This window comes from Nerophis ophidion, linkage group LG03 (assembly GCF_033978795.1).
Source record: "Nerophis ophidion isolate RoL-2023_Sa linkage group LG03, RoL_Noph_v1.0, whole genome shotgun sequence".
NCBI lineage: Eukaryota > Metazoa > Chordata > Actinopteri > Syngnathiformes > Syngnathidae > Nerophis > Nerophis ophidion.
Genome location: NC_084613.1, coordinates 35258153 through 35278108, shown reverse-complemented (window position 1 = coordinate 35278108; position 19956 = coordinate 35258153). Strand labels below are relative to the sequence as shown.

Sequence of the window (19956 nt, the reverse complement as noted above, 5' to 3'; positions counted from 1 at the left end):
CCACAGCTATCAATTATAGTCTGGAGCGCCACGCACGGTGGAACCGATGGGGTATTCATATGGATATTAAAGTCCCCCATTATAATTATATTATCGGCGTGTGTCACTAGATCAGCAACGAACTCTGATAATTCATTTATAAAGTCCGAATAAGGCCCTGGGGGGCGGTAGATAACAGCCAGGTATAGAGACCTCATAGTAAGCACCTCAAACGATTTATATTTATTATTTAGGTTAGGACTAAGGTTAAAGTTTTCGTTGCATATTAGTGCGGCCCCCCACCCCTTTTAAGGGGACGAGCAATATTCGTATAGTTAGGAGGAGATGCCTCATTTAGTGCAAAAAAGTCATCTGGTTTAAGCCAGGTTTCGCTGAGACCGATGACGTTAAGATTGTTGTCTCTAATGACCTCATTAACTAATAACGTTTTGGGAGACAATGATCTTATGTTTAAAAAGCCCATATTATAGGTAGTGGGCTGTTTTGAGGAGTTTTTGATCAAATTATCCGTAGTAGCAATATTAATAATGTTGCGTTTATTATGCGTAGTGCACTTAAAATAATTACGACCATATCTAGGAATTGATATGACGGGAATTTTCCGATTGTTTGCTTGGTGCTGCGATAAACTTAACGCATCATAATTTTCCATCTCTGTAGAACGAATGTCCAACTCTGACACAGTCATAACAGAAAAAACTTGTTCTAACGTAACTGACTCCCCACCCAGACTAGCAGGCTCGCGTCTTCCATTTAAATCCAGCTTCAGGATGGAAGGAAGCGGTTGTCTGTGGGGATTAGCCTTTTGCTTTGTTGTTAGCCCCGCTCGGCATCTGCGCTTTTGCTTCCGTATCACACCGCTTACGTGTCTTCCGGACGGTCCCCGCTGTTACTATACTCCGCTGCGTCAAAGGTCGCTGGATGTAGCCGGCGAAGTATTCCCACGCTAGCGAGGTGGTCCAACGTACACGCATCTTTCAGTCTAAAACGGCACGATCTATGCACATCCAGAATTGTCTGTCGGTCGTAAGTGATCAAGGAGTGTCCACGCTGTAAGCCAGCCATGAAATTTGCAAAATTGTCCGTTATTTTTTGCCAAATGTTCTCTTTCTACCATGAGCGTCTGTAGGCGCAGCCCATTTTAATAAATAAAATAAATAAAACTGACTTCAACTTTGCAACTTTACAAATGTCGTTTATGTAAAGATTAAACCATCTTGGTCCCAGTATTTTTCCCTGGGGTACACCACACGATATATCCAACCGTGTTGACATATTTTCACCCATCCTTCCTGTTGGTTAAATATCTTCTTACCCAGTTCAATACCAAACCTCTGATGCCATATCGTGGGCTTCACGGTGGCAGAGGGGTTAGTGCGTCTGCCTCACAATACGAAGGTCCTGCAGTCCTGGGTTCAAATCCAGGCTCGGGATCTTTCTGTGTGGAGTTTGCATGTTCTCCCCGTGAATGCGTGGGTTCCCTCCGGGTACTCCGGCTTCCTCCCACTTCCAAAGACATGCACCTGGGGATAGGTTGATTAGCAACACTAAATGGGCCCTAGTGTGTGAATGTGAGTGTGAATGTTGTCTGTCTATCTGTGTTGGCCCTGCGATGAGGTGGCGACTTGTCCACGGTGTACCCTGCCTTCCGCCCGATTGTAGCTGAGATAGGCGCCAGCGCCCCCCGCAACCCCAAAAGGGAATAAGCGGTATAAAATGGATGGATGGATGTTGAGATATTTGCTCTAAATCTAAATTGGTTCTCCACGCGCGTCCCATTTTTGTTGATAAATTTATTTAATCGGCTATTGAATAGTTTTTCCATGATTTTGGAGAATTGTGGAAGTAATGAAACTGGTCTGTAGTTAGTGAACTGGTGTATGTTTCCATTCTTATGAATTGGTACAACTTTTGCAGTTTTCATTTTGTCAGGGAATTTGCGGGTTAGAAATGATACGTTACTGATATATTTAAGAGGTTCTGTCCTGTCTTCTATAACCTTTTTTATCGTTACCATATCGATTCCATGACAGTCGGTTGATTTACAATTTTTTACAATTTTGATTACTTCTTCTTTTGTCACCTTTTTCATAACTTTTATGGACAGAATTTCTAGGCACAGTCAGGGCGTTTAGGGTATCTGGTTTGGTGGCTGCAGGATTAAGTTTCTGCTTCTGGCAGATGATGTGGTCCATATGGCTTCATCTGGCCAAAATCTTCAGCTCTCACTGGATCGGTTCGCAGCAGAGTGTGAAGCGACTGGGATGAGAATCCGTACCTCCAAGTCCGAGTCCATGGTTTTCGCCCAGAAAAGGGTGGAGTGCCATCTCCGGGTTGGGGAGAAGATCTTGCCCCAAGTGGAGGAGGTCAAGTACCTCGGAATCTTGTTCACGAGTGAGGGAAGAGTGGATTGTGAGGTCAACAGGCGGATCAGTGCAGCGTCTTCAGTAATGCAGGTGCTGTATCATTCCGTTGTGGTGAAGAAGGAGCTGAGCTGGAAGGCAAAGTTCTCAATTTACCAGTTGATCTACGTTCCCATTCTCAGCTATGGTCATGAGCTTTGGGTTATGACCGAAAGGACAAGATCACGGGTACAAGCGGTCGAAATGAGCTTCCTCTGCCGGGTAGCGGGGCTCTCCCTTAGAAAGAGGGTGAGAAGCTCTGTCATCCGGGAGGAGCTCAAACTAAAGCCGCTGCTCCTCCACATCGAGAGGTAGGATGCCAAAGGGAAGACCCAGGACACGTTGGGAAGACTATGTCTCCTGGTTGGCCTGGGAATGTCGGGATCCCCCGGGAGGAGCTGGGCGAAGTGGCTGGGGAGAGGGAAGTCTGGGCTTACCTGCTTTGGCTACTGCACCCACGACCCGACCTCGAATAAGCGTAAGAAGATGGATTGATGGACTTGTGTATGTCCACAATCTGTTTGTCAACATGTCTATATCGACAACTTGTGTATGTCAACATCCCGCTTATGTTAATAACATATTTATGTTGAAAATGTTTTCATATTGACATGTTTATGTTGACAACCGGTTCATGTCAATAACTTATGGATGTTGACAACCCATGCACGTCAACAACCCGTGCACGTCGACAACTAGTTTTCGTTAACATGTTTAGGTTGACAACCCGCTAATGTCGACCAGATGTTTATTTCAATAACATGTTAATGGTGACAACATTGTTATGGTGAAAACCTCTCCCTGTCAACAACCTCTTTATGTCAACAACCCATTTCTGTCAACATGTAGTTGTCAGCAACCCGCTCATGTCGACAATCCGTCTGTCAATATCATGTTGATGTTGACAACTTGTGTATGTTTACAACCCATTTATATGAACAATTTGTTTACGCCGTCAACCTGCTTGTTTTGACAACCCGTTTTTCGACAACACGTTTACGCCAACAACCTGTTTGTTGACAACCGGTTTGTGGCGTCAAACTGCTTGTGTCAACAACCCGTTTGTCGACAACATGTTTATGATGATAACCCGTTTATGTTGACCAACTTAGTCCTGGTCCTTCATGTTCTTCTTTTAACTTTCAAACTGCTTAAGTCTATGATCCTTTCCCTTGTTTTTAAAGCATCTAATAGGACCAAAGATCCTTTCTTCTGTCACGATGATGCTCTCACACATTTTCAAAGCTTCTGATAAGGCCGACGATCCTTTCTAATGTCACGATGATCCTCTCACACAGGGTTTCATGAGCAACAACCTGCATTCATTGAGTTTGTGCACAAATAAACAAAAATTGTGTCTTCTAAAAAAAATTTATCAGTATTTGTATCATGTCAATAATCAACGTATTTTAAGTCATTAAAAAAATGCTGTATAAAATCTATTTTGATTATTATATCTAAATTGGCCCTAGTGTGTGAATGTGAGTGTGAATGTTGTCTTGTCATCTGTGTTGGCCCTGCGATGAGGTGGCGACTTGTCCAGGGTGTACCCCGCCTTCTGCCCGATTGTAGCTGAGATAGGCGCCAACGCCCCCCGCGACCGCAAATGGGAATAAGCGGTTGAAAATGGATGGATGGATTATGCAATGATATTTGCTGTCTTTGCTTCTGTTGACAACCACTGTTGTCGACACTAGCCAGTCAGTCTGACTTTAACGTATGGCAGAATGTTTTCCACTCTTGATGTGTTTGCTCTCTTTCAACATTTTATAGTGTCTAACCTTTCATAAACATCTCTTGCTTGTCATCATTGACTAAAAGTCTTCAACATTTTGCAGGTTCCAGCTACTCCAGGCTAGTCTTCTCATCAGCCGAGGGCAAGAACCTGTGGAGTATCCAGGCCATCAAATCCATGTGCAACCTGGACAACACTCGGGTTTGTGGGCTAGTCATAATCATATTTAAAATAATGAATTAGTCACCTGGAGGGACTTTGAATTATTGGCGGAGTCGAAGATGATTGGACCAAGACAGACTCGAAGATGTGGTCCTCCAGTTCCTCTTGAAGGTTTGACATGTTGCTCACATGAAGTCAGTGAATTACAACATGTTAAATCTTTTCTGCTTTTAGACAAAATGTGTTTACTGCATAGGAAGAAAATCACTTTGGCAGCAAGCTCTAATGCAGACCAAACTGGCTCCCTCCGGTGGGTGAACGTTGTCACTGCGCCTCATGGACCCCATACACGTCCTGCAAGCGAACAACCAAACCAAGAATTTTGAGATCATGACATGATGAAATCTTGCTTTGGGACTGATGAGGGAGACTATGAAGCTAAAATGCAAGACAGGACTTGTAACAAAAGCTGAAGTCTGTGGATGTTCTCATTCATCAATCCATCACAACTAAACTATTTGGTCTGTCTTATGTCTTAGAACAGTGGTTCTTAGCCATAGGTCCAAGGCCCATTTTTAGGCCGCCAAAAATGTGTTTCTCAGCTATGGTCCGTATGGTACGCGGGGGTGATACAATGTTCCACCACTTGTGGCAGTAATGACAATATCAAACTAACAGAAGAGGTCTGGCACTAATGTCATTGAGAAGTTTCTTAAGCACAATTTGTTTGACTAAAGTGGAAAAGCTGTATTTTTAGTTGAACTTTCACTTTATTGACAATTTAGGTAAGAAATTGCAGTATTCTAATGCAGTATATTTGGGTAGTACGTCTTTTCCTAATCAGCCTGACCTTACTAAGTTTTATGGTCAATAAATAATAATCTTTGTGATTAATATACTGTCATATCATGTAAACAGTAAGTACTTTAGATATGATTAATGAATACAATCAAAATCAAGAGTTAAATGACTAATTCAATCTTCATATTTTAGTGGGTCATATCTAGTATTAAATTGGTCATATCTGGTCTTAGACTTAGATTGGTCACATCTAGTCTAAGACTTAGATTGGTCACATCTAGTCTAAGACTTAGATTGGTCACATCTAGTCTTAGACTTAGATTCCTCACATCTAGTTTTAGACTAAGATTGGTCACATCTTTAGTCTTAGACATAGATTGGCCACATCTAGTCTTAGACTTAGATTCCTCACATCTTGTATTAAATTGATCACATCTGGTCTTAGACTTAGATTAGTCACACCTAGTCTTGGATTTAGATTGGTCATATCTAGTATTAGACTTACATTGGTCACATCTAGTTTTAAGCTTAGATTGGTAACATCTAGTCTTAGACTTAGATTGGTCACATCTATAGTTTTAGACTTATATTGTCAAATCTAGTCTTCCATTGGTCACATCTAGTTTTAGATTGGTCACATTTAGTCTTAGACTTAGATTGGGCACATGTGGTCTTAGACTTAGATTAGTCACATGTGGTCTTAGACTTAGATTAGTCACATCTAGTTTTAGACTTAGATTGGTCACATCTAGTATTAAATTGGTCACATCTGGTCTTAGACTTAGATTAGTCACACCTAGTCGTGGACTTAGATTGGTCACATCTAGTCTTGGACTTAGATTGGTCACATCTAGTCTTGGACTTAGATTGGTCACATCTAGTCTTAGACTTAGATTGGGCACATCTATAGTCTTAGACTTACATTGGTCACATCTACTGTTAAAATTAGTTTGCTCACATATTGTCAGATTTAGATTGGTAACATCTGGTCTTAGACTTACATTGGCCACATCTGGTCTTAGACCTGGATTGGTCACATCTAGTATCAAATTGGTCACATCTGGTCTTAGACTTAGATTAGTCACACTTAGTCTTGGACTTAGATTTGTCACATTTAGTCTTAGACTTAGATTGGTCACATCTATAGTCTTAGACTTAAATTGGTCACATCTACTGTTAGAATTAGATTGCTCACATCTAGTCATAGATTTAGATTGGTCATATCTAGTCTTAGACTTAGATTGGTGACATCTAGTCAGTCTCATCTTCTAAGACGAACCAAACAGTTCAGTTGTGATGGATCAAATACCCTGAGAATACAAAGGTCAATATGTAGTCGGACAACACAAATAGTGCACTTCCATGATTGGTACATCTGTGAAATGATGAAATGTTTCCGTGTGTCCACAGGTTCGCTCTCACCGCGACTATTGGAGCTTATGTCAGCGCACCAACGACGCTTCCTGTTGTCCCAGTTGGACTCTGGGTAATTACATCGCCGTCCTCGCCAACAGGTCCTCCTGCCAGATGATCACCGAGCGCGACGTGTCGCACACACTCAAGATCCTGCGCTCGTGCGCCAAGTACTACCACAACGGCACTCTGGCGCCGGACTGCTGGGACGTGGCGCTGAAACGCAAAGATCAGCTTAAGTGTGGCAATGTGCCTCGCAAGTGCACCAAGTACAATGCTGTCTACCAAATACTGCACTTCCTGGTCGATAAGGACTTCCTGAGCCCGAAGAGCATGGAAGCACCTGTGCTCAGGTACAGCATGCTCTTCTCGCCCACGGAGAAAGGAGAGTCTATGATGGACATTTATCTGGACAACTTTGAGAAATGGAACTCTTCAGACGGCATCACTACAGTGACCGGCATAGAGTTTGGCATCAAACACGAGCTCTTCCAGGACTACCTTTTGACGGACACGGTGTACCCGGCAATCGCCATGGCGATCGTCCTTCTGGTCATGTGTCTGTACACGCGCTCCGTCTTCATCACCCTGATGACCATCATCGCCATCATCAGCTCCCTCATAGTGTCCTACTTCCTTTACCGCCTGGTGTTCAACTTCCACTTCTTTCCCTTCATGAACCTGACGGCGCTCATCATCCTGGTGGGGATTGGAGCAGATGACGCTTTTGTGCTTTGCGACGTGTGGAATTACACTAAAGTGGACAAGCCCAACGCTGAGCTGGCAGAGACAGTCAGTGTGACTCTGCAGCACGCCGCCTCGTCCATGTTTGTCACCAGCTTTACCACTGCCGCTGCCTTCTACGTCAACTATGTCAGTAACATCACTGCCATCCGCTGCTTCGGCATCTACGCAGGGACGGCTATCTTAGTCAACTACATCCTCATGGTGACGTGGCTCCCGGCGGTGGTGGTGCTGCACGAGCGCTACCTGCCAAATGTGCTGCCTTGCCCAAAGCCCTCGCGCCAGCGCGGGGGTTTTTGCATCCAGATGTTTCTGGCGGGACTTTGCCAGAAGGCCAACACTTTTCTGTTTAGAGTCTCTGAAGCCTCTAGAATCTTCTTTGAGAAAGTTCTCCCCTGCCTTGTCATCAAGCTGCGCTACCTGTGGCTCCTTTGGTTCTTCGGTCTCGCGGTGGGCGGCGCCTACGTGGTTTGCGTCAATCCCAAGATGAAGCTCCCGTCGTTGGAGCTGGCGGAGTTCCAAGTGTTTCGTTCCTCACACCCTTTCGAGCGCTACGATGCTGAGTACAAAAAAGTTTTCATGTTCGAAAGAGTGCATCATGGAGAGGACCTGCATATGCCAATCACCATTATCTGGGGCATCAACAATGTGGATAACGGGGACCCCCTCAATCCCAAAAACAAAGGCAAGTTGATGTTGGACAGCAGTTTCAACATTGCCAGCCCAGATTCTCAGCTGTGGATCCTCAACTTCTGCCAGAAGCTTCGAAACCAGACTTTTATTTTTCAGTCAGACGAGCAAGACTTCACCAGCTGCTTCATGGAGACCTTCAAACAGGTCAGTTCTTCTTCACATTTGTTAGTTTTTTTCTCAAACATATTTCAAACTAAATCCTGAAAGTTGCATGAGTTAAAACAAAGCGTCCCCTCCTCTATGAGCAAGAACCATGAGACGGACACATGATGACAAATATTAACAGTACTAATAGTGATAGAGAAATGATAAGTGAAGGTTTTTGTTTCCAACAGTGGATGGACAACCAAGACTGTGAGGAGGCTTCTGTGTTCCCGTGTTGCAGTCAGTCCGTGTTCCCCTACAAACAGGACGTGTTTGAGTTGTGCATCAAGAGAGCCATCATGGAGTTGGACCGCAGCACCAACTACCACCTGGACAGCAAGACTCCTGGACCTCGCTTTGACATCAACGACACCATCAGGGCCATCGTGCTGCAGTTCCACAGCACCTTCCTCTTCACGCTGGCCTACGACAACATGCACCGCTTCTTCTACCAGGTCACCTGCTAACAACCTCTTTTACCAGGTCATCTGCGTACCTCTTTCACCAGGCCATCTGCTAACAACCTCTTTTACCAGGTCATCTGCTAACCTCTTTTACCAGGCCATCTGCTAACAACCTCTTTTACCAGGTCATCTGCTAACAAACTCTTACCAGGCCATCTGCTGAAAACCTCTTTTACCAGGTCATCTGCTAAAAAACTCTTTTACCAGGTCATCTGCTAACAACCTCTTTTACCAAGTCATCTGCTAACAACCTCTTTTACCAGGGCATCTGCTAACAACCTCTTTTACCAGGGCATCTGCTAACAACCTCTTTTACCAGGGCATCTGCTAACAACCTCTTTTACCAAGTCATCTGCTAACAACCTCTTTTACCAGGGCATCTGCTAACAACCTCTTTTACCAAGTCATCTGCTAACAACCTCTTTTACCAGGGCATCTGCTAACAACCTCTTTTACCAAGTCATCTGCTAACAACCTCTTTTACCAGGGCATCTGCTAACAACCTCTTTTACCAAGTCATCTGCTAACAACCTCTTTTACCAGGGCATCTGCTAACAACCTCTTTTACCAGGGCATCTGCTAACAACCTCTTTTACCAGGGCATCTGCTAACAACCTTTCCTAGCAGGTCATCTGCTAAAAATCTCTACTACCAGTTTATCTGCTAAAAACCTCTTCTACCAGTTTATCTGCTAAAAACCTCTTCTACCAGGCCATCTGCTAAAAACCTCTTCTACCAGGCCATCTGCTAAAAACCTCTTCTACCAGGCCATCTGCTAAAAACATCTTCTACCAGGCCATCTGCTAAAAACCTCTTCTACCAGGTCATCTGGTAAAAACCTCTTTTACTAGGTCATCTGCTAAAAACCTCTTTTATCAGGTCATCTGCTAAATACTTCTTCTACCAGGTCATCTGCTTACAACCATTTTTACCAGGCCATCTGCTAAAAACCTCTTTTACCAGGTCATTGCTAACAACCTATTTTACTAAGCCATCCGCTGAATACTTCTTCTACCAGGTCATCTGCTAAAAACTTCTTCTACCAGGTCATCTCTTTTACAAACCCCAAAACCAGTGAAGTTAGCACAGAATAAAATGAATTGCCAATCCCTTTCAACCTATAATCAATTGAATTGACTGCAAGGACAAAATGCTTAACGTTCTAACTGGAAAACTTTTTTTTTTGCCAATATTAGCTTGTTTGGAATTTGATGCCTGCAACATGTTTCAAAAAAGCTGGCACACGTCGCAGAAAAGGCTGAGAAAGTTGAGGAATGCTCATCAAACACTTATTTGGAAAATCCCACAGGTGAACAGGCTATTTGGGAACAGGTGGGTGCCATGATTGGGTATAAAAGCAGCTTCCATGAAATTCTCAGCCATTCACAAACGAGGACGGGGCGAAGGTCACCACTTAGTGAACACATGCGTGAGCAAATTGTCAAACAGTTTAAGAACAACATTTCTCAACGTGCTATTGCAAGGAATTTAGGGATTTCACCATCTACGGTCTGTAATATCATCAAAAGGTTCACAGAATCTGGAGAAATCACTGCACGTAACATTGAATGCCCGTGACCTTAAATCCCTCAGACAATACTGCATCAAAAACCGACATCACTGTGTAAAGGATATCACCACTGTCAGTAACTACAAGTTAATGACAGTGGTAAGTGCAAGTTAAAACTCTACCATGCAAAGCGAAAGCCATTTATCAAGAACACCCAGATACGCCACCGGTTTCACTGGGCCCAAGCTCATCTAAGATGGACTGATGTTCTGTGGTCTGACGAGTCCACATTTCAAATTCTTTTTGGAAACTGGAAGTTGTTTATACCTGAACAAAGGTGAAAAGAGCCATCTGTATTGTTTTACAGACGGCGCAAAGTTTAAAAGCCAGCATCTGTGATGGCATGGTGGTCTATATTGTATGGTGTAGGGATGTGAAGGCACCATTAATGCTGAAAGGTACATACAGGTTTTGGAGCAACATATGTTGCCATCCAAGCAACGTTATCATGGACGCCCGATTGTAGCTGAGATAGGCGACAGCGCCCCTCCGCGACCCCGAAAGGGAATAAGCGGTAGAAAATGGATGGATGGGATGGGCTCCTGCTAATTTCAGCAAGGCAATCCCAAGCCACGTGTAACAACAGCGTGGCTTCATAGTAAAAGAGTGTGGGTACTAGACTGGCCTGCCTATAGTCCAGACCTGTCTCCCTTTGAAAATGTGTGGTGCATTATGAAGCGTAAAATACGACAACGGAGAACCCGGACTTTTGAACAATTTAAGCTGTACATCAAGCAAGAATAGGAAAGAATTCCACCTGAAAAGCTTTAAAAAATAGTCTCCTCAGTTCCCAAACGTTTACTGAGTGTTGTTAAAAGAAAAGGCCATGTAACACAGTGGTAAACATGCCCCTGTGCCAACTTTTTTTACAATGTGTTGCTGCCATTAAATTCTAAGTTAATGATTATTTGCAAAACAAAATCAAGTTTCTCAGTTTGAACATTAAGTATCTTGTGTTTGCAGTGCATCCAGTTGAATATAAGTTGAAAAGGATTTGCAAATCATTGTCTTCTGTATTTATTTACTAATTACACAACGTGTCAACTTCACTGGTTTTGGGATTTGTATCAGGCCATCTGCTAAAACATTTTTTTACCAGATCATCTGCTTAAATATTATTCTACCTTGCCATCCGGGTCACATCATCCGCTGCTAAAAACCTTTTACCAAGTCACGTCATCCGCTGTTGAAATGTTTCACCAGGTCACATCATCCATTGCTATAAACCTTTTTTACCAAGTAATCTGCTAAAAACCTATTTTACCAGGTCAACTGCTAAGAACCTCTTCTACCAGGCAACCTAGTAACAATCTCTTCTACCCGACCATCTGCTAAAAACCTCTTTTACGAGGCAATCTGCTAAAAACCTCTTCTACCAGGCAATCTGATAAAAACCTCTTCTACCAGGCAATCTGATAAAAACCTCTTCTACCAGGCAATCTGAAAAAAAAACTCTTCTACCAGGCCAGCTGCTAAAAACCTCTTCTACCAGGCCAGCTGCTAAAAACCTCTTCTACCAGGCCAGCTGCTAAAAACCTCTTCTACCAGGCCAGCTGCTAAAAACCTCTTCTACCAGGCCAGCTGCTAAAAACCTCTTCTACCAGGCAATCTGATAAAAAACCTCTTCTACCAGGCCATCTGCTAAAACCTCTTCTACCAGGCCAGCTGCTAAAAACTTCTTCTACCAGGCCATCTGCTAAAAACTTCTTCTACCAGGCCATCTGCTAAAAACCTCTTCTACCAGGCCATCTGCTAAAAACCTCTTCTACCAGGCCAGCTGCTAAAAACCTCTTCTACCAGGCCAGCTGCTAAAAACCTCTTCTACCAGGCCATCTGCTAAAAACCTCTTCTACCAGGCGAGCTGCTAAAAACCTCTTCTACCAGGCCAGCTGCTAAAAACGTCTTCTACCAGGCCATCTGCTAAAAACCTCTTCTACCAGGCCAGCTGCTAAAAACCTCTTCTACCAGGCCAGCTGCTAAAAACCTCTTCTACCAGGCCAGCTGCTAAAAACCTCTTCTACCAGGCCAGCTGCTAAAAACCTCTTCTACCAGGCCAGCTGCTAAAAACCTCTTCTACCAGGCAATCTGATAAAAACCTCTTCTACCAGGCCATTTGCTAAAACCTCTTCTACCAGGCCAGCTGCTAAAAACTTCTTCTACCAGGCCATCTGCTAAAAACTTCTTGTACCAGGCCATCTGCTAAAAACCTCTTCTACCAGGCCAGCTGCTAAAAACCTCTTCTACCAGGCCAGCTGCTAAAAACCTCTTCTACCAGGCCATCTGCTAAAAACCTCTTCTACCAGGCAACCTGATAAAAAACCTCTTCTACCAGGCCATTTGCTAAAACCTCTTCTACCAGGCCAGCTGCTAAAAACTTCTTCTACCAGGCCATCTGCTAAAAACTTCTTGTACCAGGCCAGCTGCTAAAAACCTCTTCTACCAGGCCAGCTGCTAAAAACCTCTTCTACCAGGCCAGCTACTAAAAACCTCTTCTACCAGGCCATCTGCTAAAAACCTCTTCTACCAGGCGAGCTGCTAAAAACGTCTTCTACCAGGCCAGCTGCTAAAAACCTCTTCTACCAGGCCATCTGCTAAAAACCTCTTCTACCAGGCCAGCTGCTAAAAACCTCTTCTACCAGGCAATCTGATAAAAACTTCTTCTACCAGGCCATCTGCTAAACCTCTTCTACCAGGCCAGCTGCTAAAAACTTCTTCTACCAGGCCATCTGCTAAAAACCTCTTCTACCAGGCCATCTGCTAAAAACCTCTTCTACCAGGCCAGCTGCTAAAAACCTCTTCTACCAGGCCAGCTGCTAAAAACCTCTTCTACCAGGCCAGCTGCTAAAAACCTCTTCTACCAGGCCAGCTGCTAAAAACCTCTTCTACCAGGCCAGCTGCTAAAAACCTCTTCTACCAGGCAATCTGATAAAAACCTCTTCTACCAGGCCATCTGCTAAAACCTCTTCTACCAGGCCAGCTGCTAAAAACTTCTTCTACCAGCCCATCTGCTAAAAACCTCTTCTACAAGGCCAGCTGCTAAAAACCTCTTCTACCAGGCCAGCTGCTAAAAACCTCTTCTACCAGGCAATCTGATAAAAACCTCTTCTACCAGGCCATCTGCTAAAACCTCTTCTACCAGGCCATCTGCTAAAACCTCTTCTACCAGGCCAGCTGCTAAAAACTTCTTCTACCAGGCCATCTGCTAAAAACCTCTTCTACCAGGCCACCTGCTAAAAACCTCTTCTACCAGGCCAGCTGCTAAAAACCTCTTCTACCAGGCCATCTGATAAAAACCTCTGCTACCAGGCCATCTGCTAAAACCTCTTCTACCAGGCCAGCTGCTAAAAACTTCTTCTACCGGGCCATCTGCTAAAAACCTCTTCTACCGGGCCATCTGCTAAAAACCTCTTCTACCAGGCAATCTGATAAAAACCTTCTTCTACCAGGCAATCTGATAAAAACTTTCTTCTACCAGGCCATCTGATAAAAACCTCTTCTACCAGGCCAGCTGCTAAAAACCTCTTCTACCAGGCCAGCTGCTAAAAACCTCTTCTACCAGGCCAGCTGCTAAAAACCTCTTCTACCAGACAATCTGATAAAAAACTCTTCTACCAGGCCATCTGCTAAAACTTCTTCTACCAGGCCAGCTGCTAAAAACTTCTTCTACCAGGCCAGCTGCTAAAAACTTCTTCTACCGGGCCATCTGCTAAAAACCTCTTCTACCGGGCCATCTGCTAAAAACCTCTTCTACCAGGCAATCTGATAAAAACCTTCTTCTACCAGGCAATCTGATAAAAACTTTCTTCTACCAGGCCATCTGATAAAAACCTATTCTACCAGGCCAGCTGCTAAAAACCTCTTCTACCAGGCCAGCTGCTAAAAACCTCTTCTACCAGGCCAGCTGCTAAAAACCTCTTCTACCAGACAATCTGATAAAAAAACTCTTCTACCAGGCCATCTGCTAAAACTTCTTCTACCAGGCCAGCTGCTAAAAACTTCTTCTACCAGGCCAGATGCTAAAAACCTCTTCTACCAGGCCAGCTGCTATAAACCTCTTCTACCAGGCAATCTGATAAAAACCTCTTCTACCAGGCCAGCTGCTAAAAACTTCTTCTACCAGGCCATCTGATAAAAACCTCTGCTACCAGGCCATCTGCTAAAACCTCTTCTACCAGGCCAGCTGCTAAAAACTTATTCTACCAGGCCATCTGCTAAAAACCTATTCTACCAGGCCAGCTGCTAAAAACCTCTTCTACCAGGCAATCTGATAAAAACCTTCTTCTACCAGGCCATCTGATAAAAACCTCTTCTACCAGGCCAGCTGCTAAAAACCTCTTCTACCAGGTCATCTGCTAAAAACCTCTTCTACCAGGCCAGCTGCTTAAAACCTCTTCTACCAGGCCAGCTGCTAAAAACTTCTTCTACCAGGCCATCTGCTAAAAACCTCTTCTACCAGGCCAGCTGCTAAAAACCTCTTCTACCAGGCAATCTGATAAAAACCTTCTTCTACCAGGCCATCTGCTAAAAACATCTTTTGCCAGGTCATCTGCAAAAAATGTCTTATACCGGGTTACATCATCCGCTGTTAAAAAGCTTTTACAAGGTCACAACCAATGTTGTTAAAACCTAAGACTTAAATACCTCCGTCAACATGGTCTAGGCCAACTAATGAGCTCTTTCAAAATCAGGTGCTGCTTTTAGATAGGACATTTTTGTTTGCTCCTCCGTGTGTACATCATTGATTATTTATATTGTGATCAATATTGGGTCACGACACTGAAGAATCCCTGATGTTCTCCAGCTGGTGTATCTCTAGAGTTAGTGAGTGTGGCACACAATCGCATGTTGATGACTAATTATTTCAATTGAAATAATATTTGGTTGTAATCACGGCACTGAAGAATCCCTGATGGTCTCCAGCTGGTGTGTCAATTCAATTATTGAGTGTGGCACACACTCCCTTGGTGATGACTCATGATTTGTTGCAACTGCAGGTGGACGCCTGGATCAGCGAGGAGTTGCGTCACGCCCCGGCCGGCCTCAGTCACGGCTGGTTTGTCAGCAACTTGGACTTCTTCGACCTGCAGGACAGTCTGTCCGATGGCACCTTGGTCGCCATGGCACTGTCTGTGGGCGTGGCCTTTAGCGTGATGCTGCTGACCACCTGGAATGTCATCATCAGTCTGTACGCCATCTTGTCCATCGCCGGCACCATCTTCGTCACCGTGGGCTCCTTGGTGCTCCTTGGCTGGGAGTTAAATGTCTTGGAGTCGGTCACCATTTCTGTGGCCGTGGGACTAGCAGTGGACTTCGCCGTCCATTACGGTGTGGCCTACAGGCTGGCGCCGGAGTCAGAGCGCGAGGGAAAGGTGATCTTCTCCCTGAGCCGAATGGGCTCCGCCATTGCCATGGCCGCCCTCACCACCTTCATCGCGGGCGCCATGATGATGCCCTCCACCGTCCTGGCGTACACGCAGCTGGGCACCTTCATGATGCTCATCATGTGCATCAGCTGGGCCTTCGCCACCTTCTTCTTTCAGTCTTTGTGTCGCTGCCTGGGACCTCAGGGCGCCTGGGGGCAGATCCCGCTGCCCCCCAAGTGCCGGCCTTTCAACCGGGGCACCGAGGCGGGTGCCCGAGGGAAGTATCGTCCGGACGTCGGTCTCGCGGCTGCACAAAATTATGAGCTGGCGCCGCTGGCGTCCAGTCGGAACGCTGAAGAGGATGAAGAACTTTGGAATAGATTACGTTCCCAGCAGCAAAGTACTCCCGCTTGTGATAGATTACTTTCACAGCAACCAAGTAGCCACACTTGTAATAGATTACTGTCACAGCAGCAAAGTATTCCAGCTTGTAACAGATTACTTTCACAGCAGCCAAGTAGTCACACTTGTAATAGATTAATTTCCCAGCAGCAAAGTAATCCCATTTATGATAGATTGCTTTCACAGCAGCCAAGTAGTCACACTTGTGATAGATTACTTTCCCAGCAGCAAAGTTGTCTCACTTGTAATAGATTATTTTCCCAGCAGCAAAATAATCCCATTTATGATAGATTGCTTTCACAGCAGCCAAGTAGTCACACTTGTAATAGAATACTTTCCCAGCAGCAAAGTACTCCCACTTGTAATAGATCTTCACAGCAGCAATATATTCACACTTGTAATAGATCACTCTCAGAGCAGCAATGTAGTCACACTTGTAATAGATTACTCCCAGAGCAGCAAAGTAGTCCCACTTGTAATAGTTTACTCTCAGAGCAGAATTGTAGTCACACTTGTAATGAATTAGTGTCAGAGCAGCAAAGTAGTCAGACTTTTAATAGATTACACTTAGAGCAGCAAAGTAGTCAGACTTGTAATAGATTACACTTAGAGCAGCAAAGTAGTCAGACGTATAATAGATTACTGTCAGAGCAGCAAAATAGTCATACTTGTAATAGATTACTCTCAGAGCAGCAAAGTAGTCAGACTTGTAATGGATTACACTTAGATCAGCATAGTAGTCAGACTTGTAATAAATTACTGTCACAGCAGCAAAGTACTCCCACTCAGGTGAAGGAGAGCACCTGCTGGTCGGGTCCTGAACACCAGACCCGGCACACACACGAGGCAAACTGCTCATGTGGGGAACGTCCTCCTCAGTGGACGCTCCTGGACTCAAACCCTCAACTGGTGCCAGAGGCAGGACAGCATTGGACGAAGGAGAACTTTCGCACGGAAGAGCTCCTCCCACATCCTCACGTGCACGGCTGTAGCCTGCCAGAAGGAGAGATGCACCCCGAACAAGCACTCGCTGCAAACATGGCAGCTGCCTCAGAACTTTTGAGCAACCACAAAGTCCAACCTTGTCATGGTTTACGGTCCGATCAGATGCTCGAAAATCCAAGGACTCCAACGATGACTCGCGCACCTCATTGTCACGGTAACACACACACACCAGCACAGGAGGACACACGCTGGGAAAGTGCCAAAGAAAGTAAAAGTGAAAGTGTGGACAAGCAAAACTTGCCAAAGACACGTTCCTGTTTGAAAGTGAACTCTGTTTCAGACTTGAATTTGCCAAAGAGTGAAAGGAGTTTTTCTCCAGTTGTAATAAATAGTCGCTCTTCTCAGAGCTTATGCTAATACACATCATTCATAGTAGTTCATCACAATATTTAATCATAGTACACACTTATTTCATAATAATACACATCATAGTATTTCATCATAATACACAGTACTTCATCTTAATACACACAATTTTTCATCATAATACACATAAGTATTTCATCCTAATACACACAATATTTCATCCTAATACACACAATATTTCATCATAATACACAATGGTATTTCATCATAATACATATCATGCATAGTATTTAATCAAAATATACATATTTCATCATAATACTTTAACATAATATACATAATTCATAGTATTTCATCTTATTACATCTTATCTTATTCATAATATTTCATCATAATACACATCATTCATAGTGTGTCATAATACACCTTCAAAGTATTTAATCATAATATACACAATATTTCATCAAAATACACATCATCCATGGTATTTCATAATACACAAATTTCATCATAATACACATCCTTCATAGTATTTCATCATGATAGACATCATAGTATTTCAACATAATACACACATTTCATCATAATACACATCCTTTGTAGTATTTAATCATAATAATTATTCATAGTATTTCATCATAAAACACATATTTCATAGTATTTCATCATAATACACACCATTCATAATACTTCAACATAATACACATAATTCATAGTATGTCATCTGATTACACATTCATAATTCATCATAATACACATTCATAGTGTTTAATCATAATACACATTATTCATAGTATTTCATCATAATACACCTCATTCATAGTATTTCATCATAATATACACACCATTTCATCATAATACACATCCTTCATAGGGTGTCATAATAGACATCATTCACAATACTTCATCATAATACACTTCATTCATAGTATTTCACCATGATACACATCATAATAAAATAATTAATACATGAACTTACCGACTTCCGGTTGAGTGCAAAGTAAGCGTCACAATAAAAACATTCAAACATGCACATAACTTCCTGTTGAGTGCAAAGTGTCACAATAAAAAACATTAAGACATGCACACACTGACTTCCTGTTTTGTGCAAAGTAGGCGTCACAATAAAATCGATAACACATGCACACGCTGACTTCCTGTTCAGTGCAAAGTAAGCATCACGATTAAAGCAATTCACATGTGCACACTGACTTCCCTGTTCACTGCAAAGTAGGTGTCATAATAAAAGCATTAAAACCCAAATATACTGACTTCTTGCTGAATACAAAGTAAGCGTCATAATAAATGGCATTAAAACATGCACACACTGACTTCCAGTTCAGTGCAAAGTAGGTGTCATAATAAAGCATTAAAACACCAATATACTGACTTCCTGTTTGGTGCAACGTAAGCCTCATGAGCATTCAAATATGCACATTCTAACTTCCTGTTGAGTGCAAAGTAAGCGTCACAATTAAAGCATGCACACACTGACTTCCTGTTGGGTGCAAAGTATGTGTCACAATAAAAGTTTTAAAACATACACATACTGACTTCCTGTTGAGTGCAATGTATGCGTCATAATACAAGCATTAAGACATGCACACACTAACTTTCTAGTTAGTGCGAAGTAAGCATCAAAATCCATCCATCCATTTTCTACACTGTAAAAAAAATTCAGCAAAAAAACGGCCATCTACTGGCAGCTACGGCTGCCAAACGAAAACCATAAAATTAAATTAAAACATTGTAAACCCAATAATGATCAAAAACATTATGTTTACAGAAATTTTCATGAAACGTCTGGTGGAATAATACCGTAATTTTACAGATTTTTACTAAACTATTAAGATCAACCACCTTTAATAAAGTGACGATGCAAACAGTTCTGCAGAAAAATACCTTTATTCTACAGAGTTTTTCCAAATTATTACGATCAACCAACTTTAATGAAGTGACAATACTGGCAGTTCCACAGAAAAATACCATTATTTTACAGATTTTTTCCGAATTGTTAACTCAATTTACCTAGGGGCCACTGAATGCAGAAACTAATGAAAGTGTATTCACCTTCTTTGTTTGGCTATCCCGACCTAGCAACATACTTACCAATCCTCCGATTTTACCGAGAGACAGGCCCTGACCCTCGCGAAGGATAATCCCGACCCGATTTGTCGCCCGGACAAGCATTTTAAAGGGGTGTCGTGACAGCACTGCCTTCCTCGTCCACCTTACGTCATATTCGCTCATTCATCATACAAGCAGCGTGCCGACAGAGTCGCATGTTGTACGAGGATTCATTGGAATTACTATATCGACTGCAAGACATACTTGATTGACAGCCATACAAGTCACATTGACGGTGGCCGTACAAACAAATTTAACACTGTTACAAATATGCGCCACATTGTGAACCCACACAAAACAAGAAAGACAATCACATTTTGGGAGAACATCCGCACTATAACACAACATAAACACAAAACAACAAATACCCAGAATTCCATGCAGCGCTACTCTTCCGGGCTACACCCCCACCACCAACCCACATCACCGTCCCCCTCCGTGCGTCTGTTGAGTAGCGCTGCATGGTATTCTGGGTATTTGTTCTTTTGTGTTTACGTTGTGTTACGGTGAAGATGTTCTCCCGAAATGTGTTTGACATTCTTTTTTGATGTGGCTCCACAGTGTGGTGCATATTTGTAACAGTGCTAAATTTGTTTGTACGGCCATCGTCAGTGTGACCTGTATG

General features: G+C 43.2%; 1 protein-coding gene and 1 long non-coding RNA gene across 6 annotated transcripts in view; one reads left to right on the top strand and one right to left on the bottom strand.

The window, feature by feature from the left end:
* Positions 1 to 18747, top strand: part of disp1 (dispatched homolog 1 (Drosophila)) — a 142967-nt gene extending 124220 nt beyond the window's left edge. For all 5 annotated transcript variants that reach the window (XM_061895029.1, XM_061895030.1, XM_061895025.1 and 2 more), the window contains 4 exons: positions 4241 to 4338; positions 6511 to 8094; positions 8286 to 8549; positions 15123 to 18747. In XM_061895029.1, coding sequence (XP_061751013.1) covers positions 4241 to 4338; positions 6511 to 8094; positions 8286 to 8549; positions 15123 to 17255 — 4079 coding nt within the window. In that variant the 3' untranslated portion in view covers positions 17256 to 18747. The remainder of the gene's footprint in view (positions 1 to 4240; positions 4339 to 6510; positions 8095 to 8285; positions 8550 to 15122) is intronic.
* On the bottom strand, positions 3397 to 6726 carry LOC133549532 (uncharacterized). The gene is made up of 3 exons (XR_009806101.1): positions 6523 to 6726; positions 4385 to 4653; positions 3397 to 4287 (listed from the first exon to the last, which is right to left on the bottom strand). It is a non-coding gene; the product is annotated as an uncharacterized LOC133549532 (long non-coding RNA).
* Positions 18748 to 19956: the final 1209 nt, after the last annotated feature.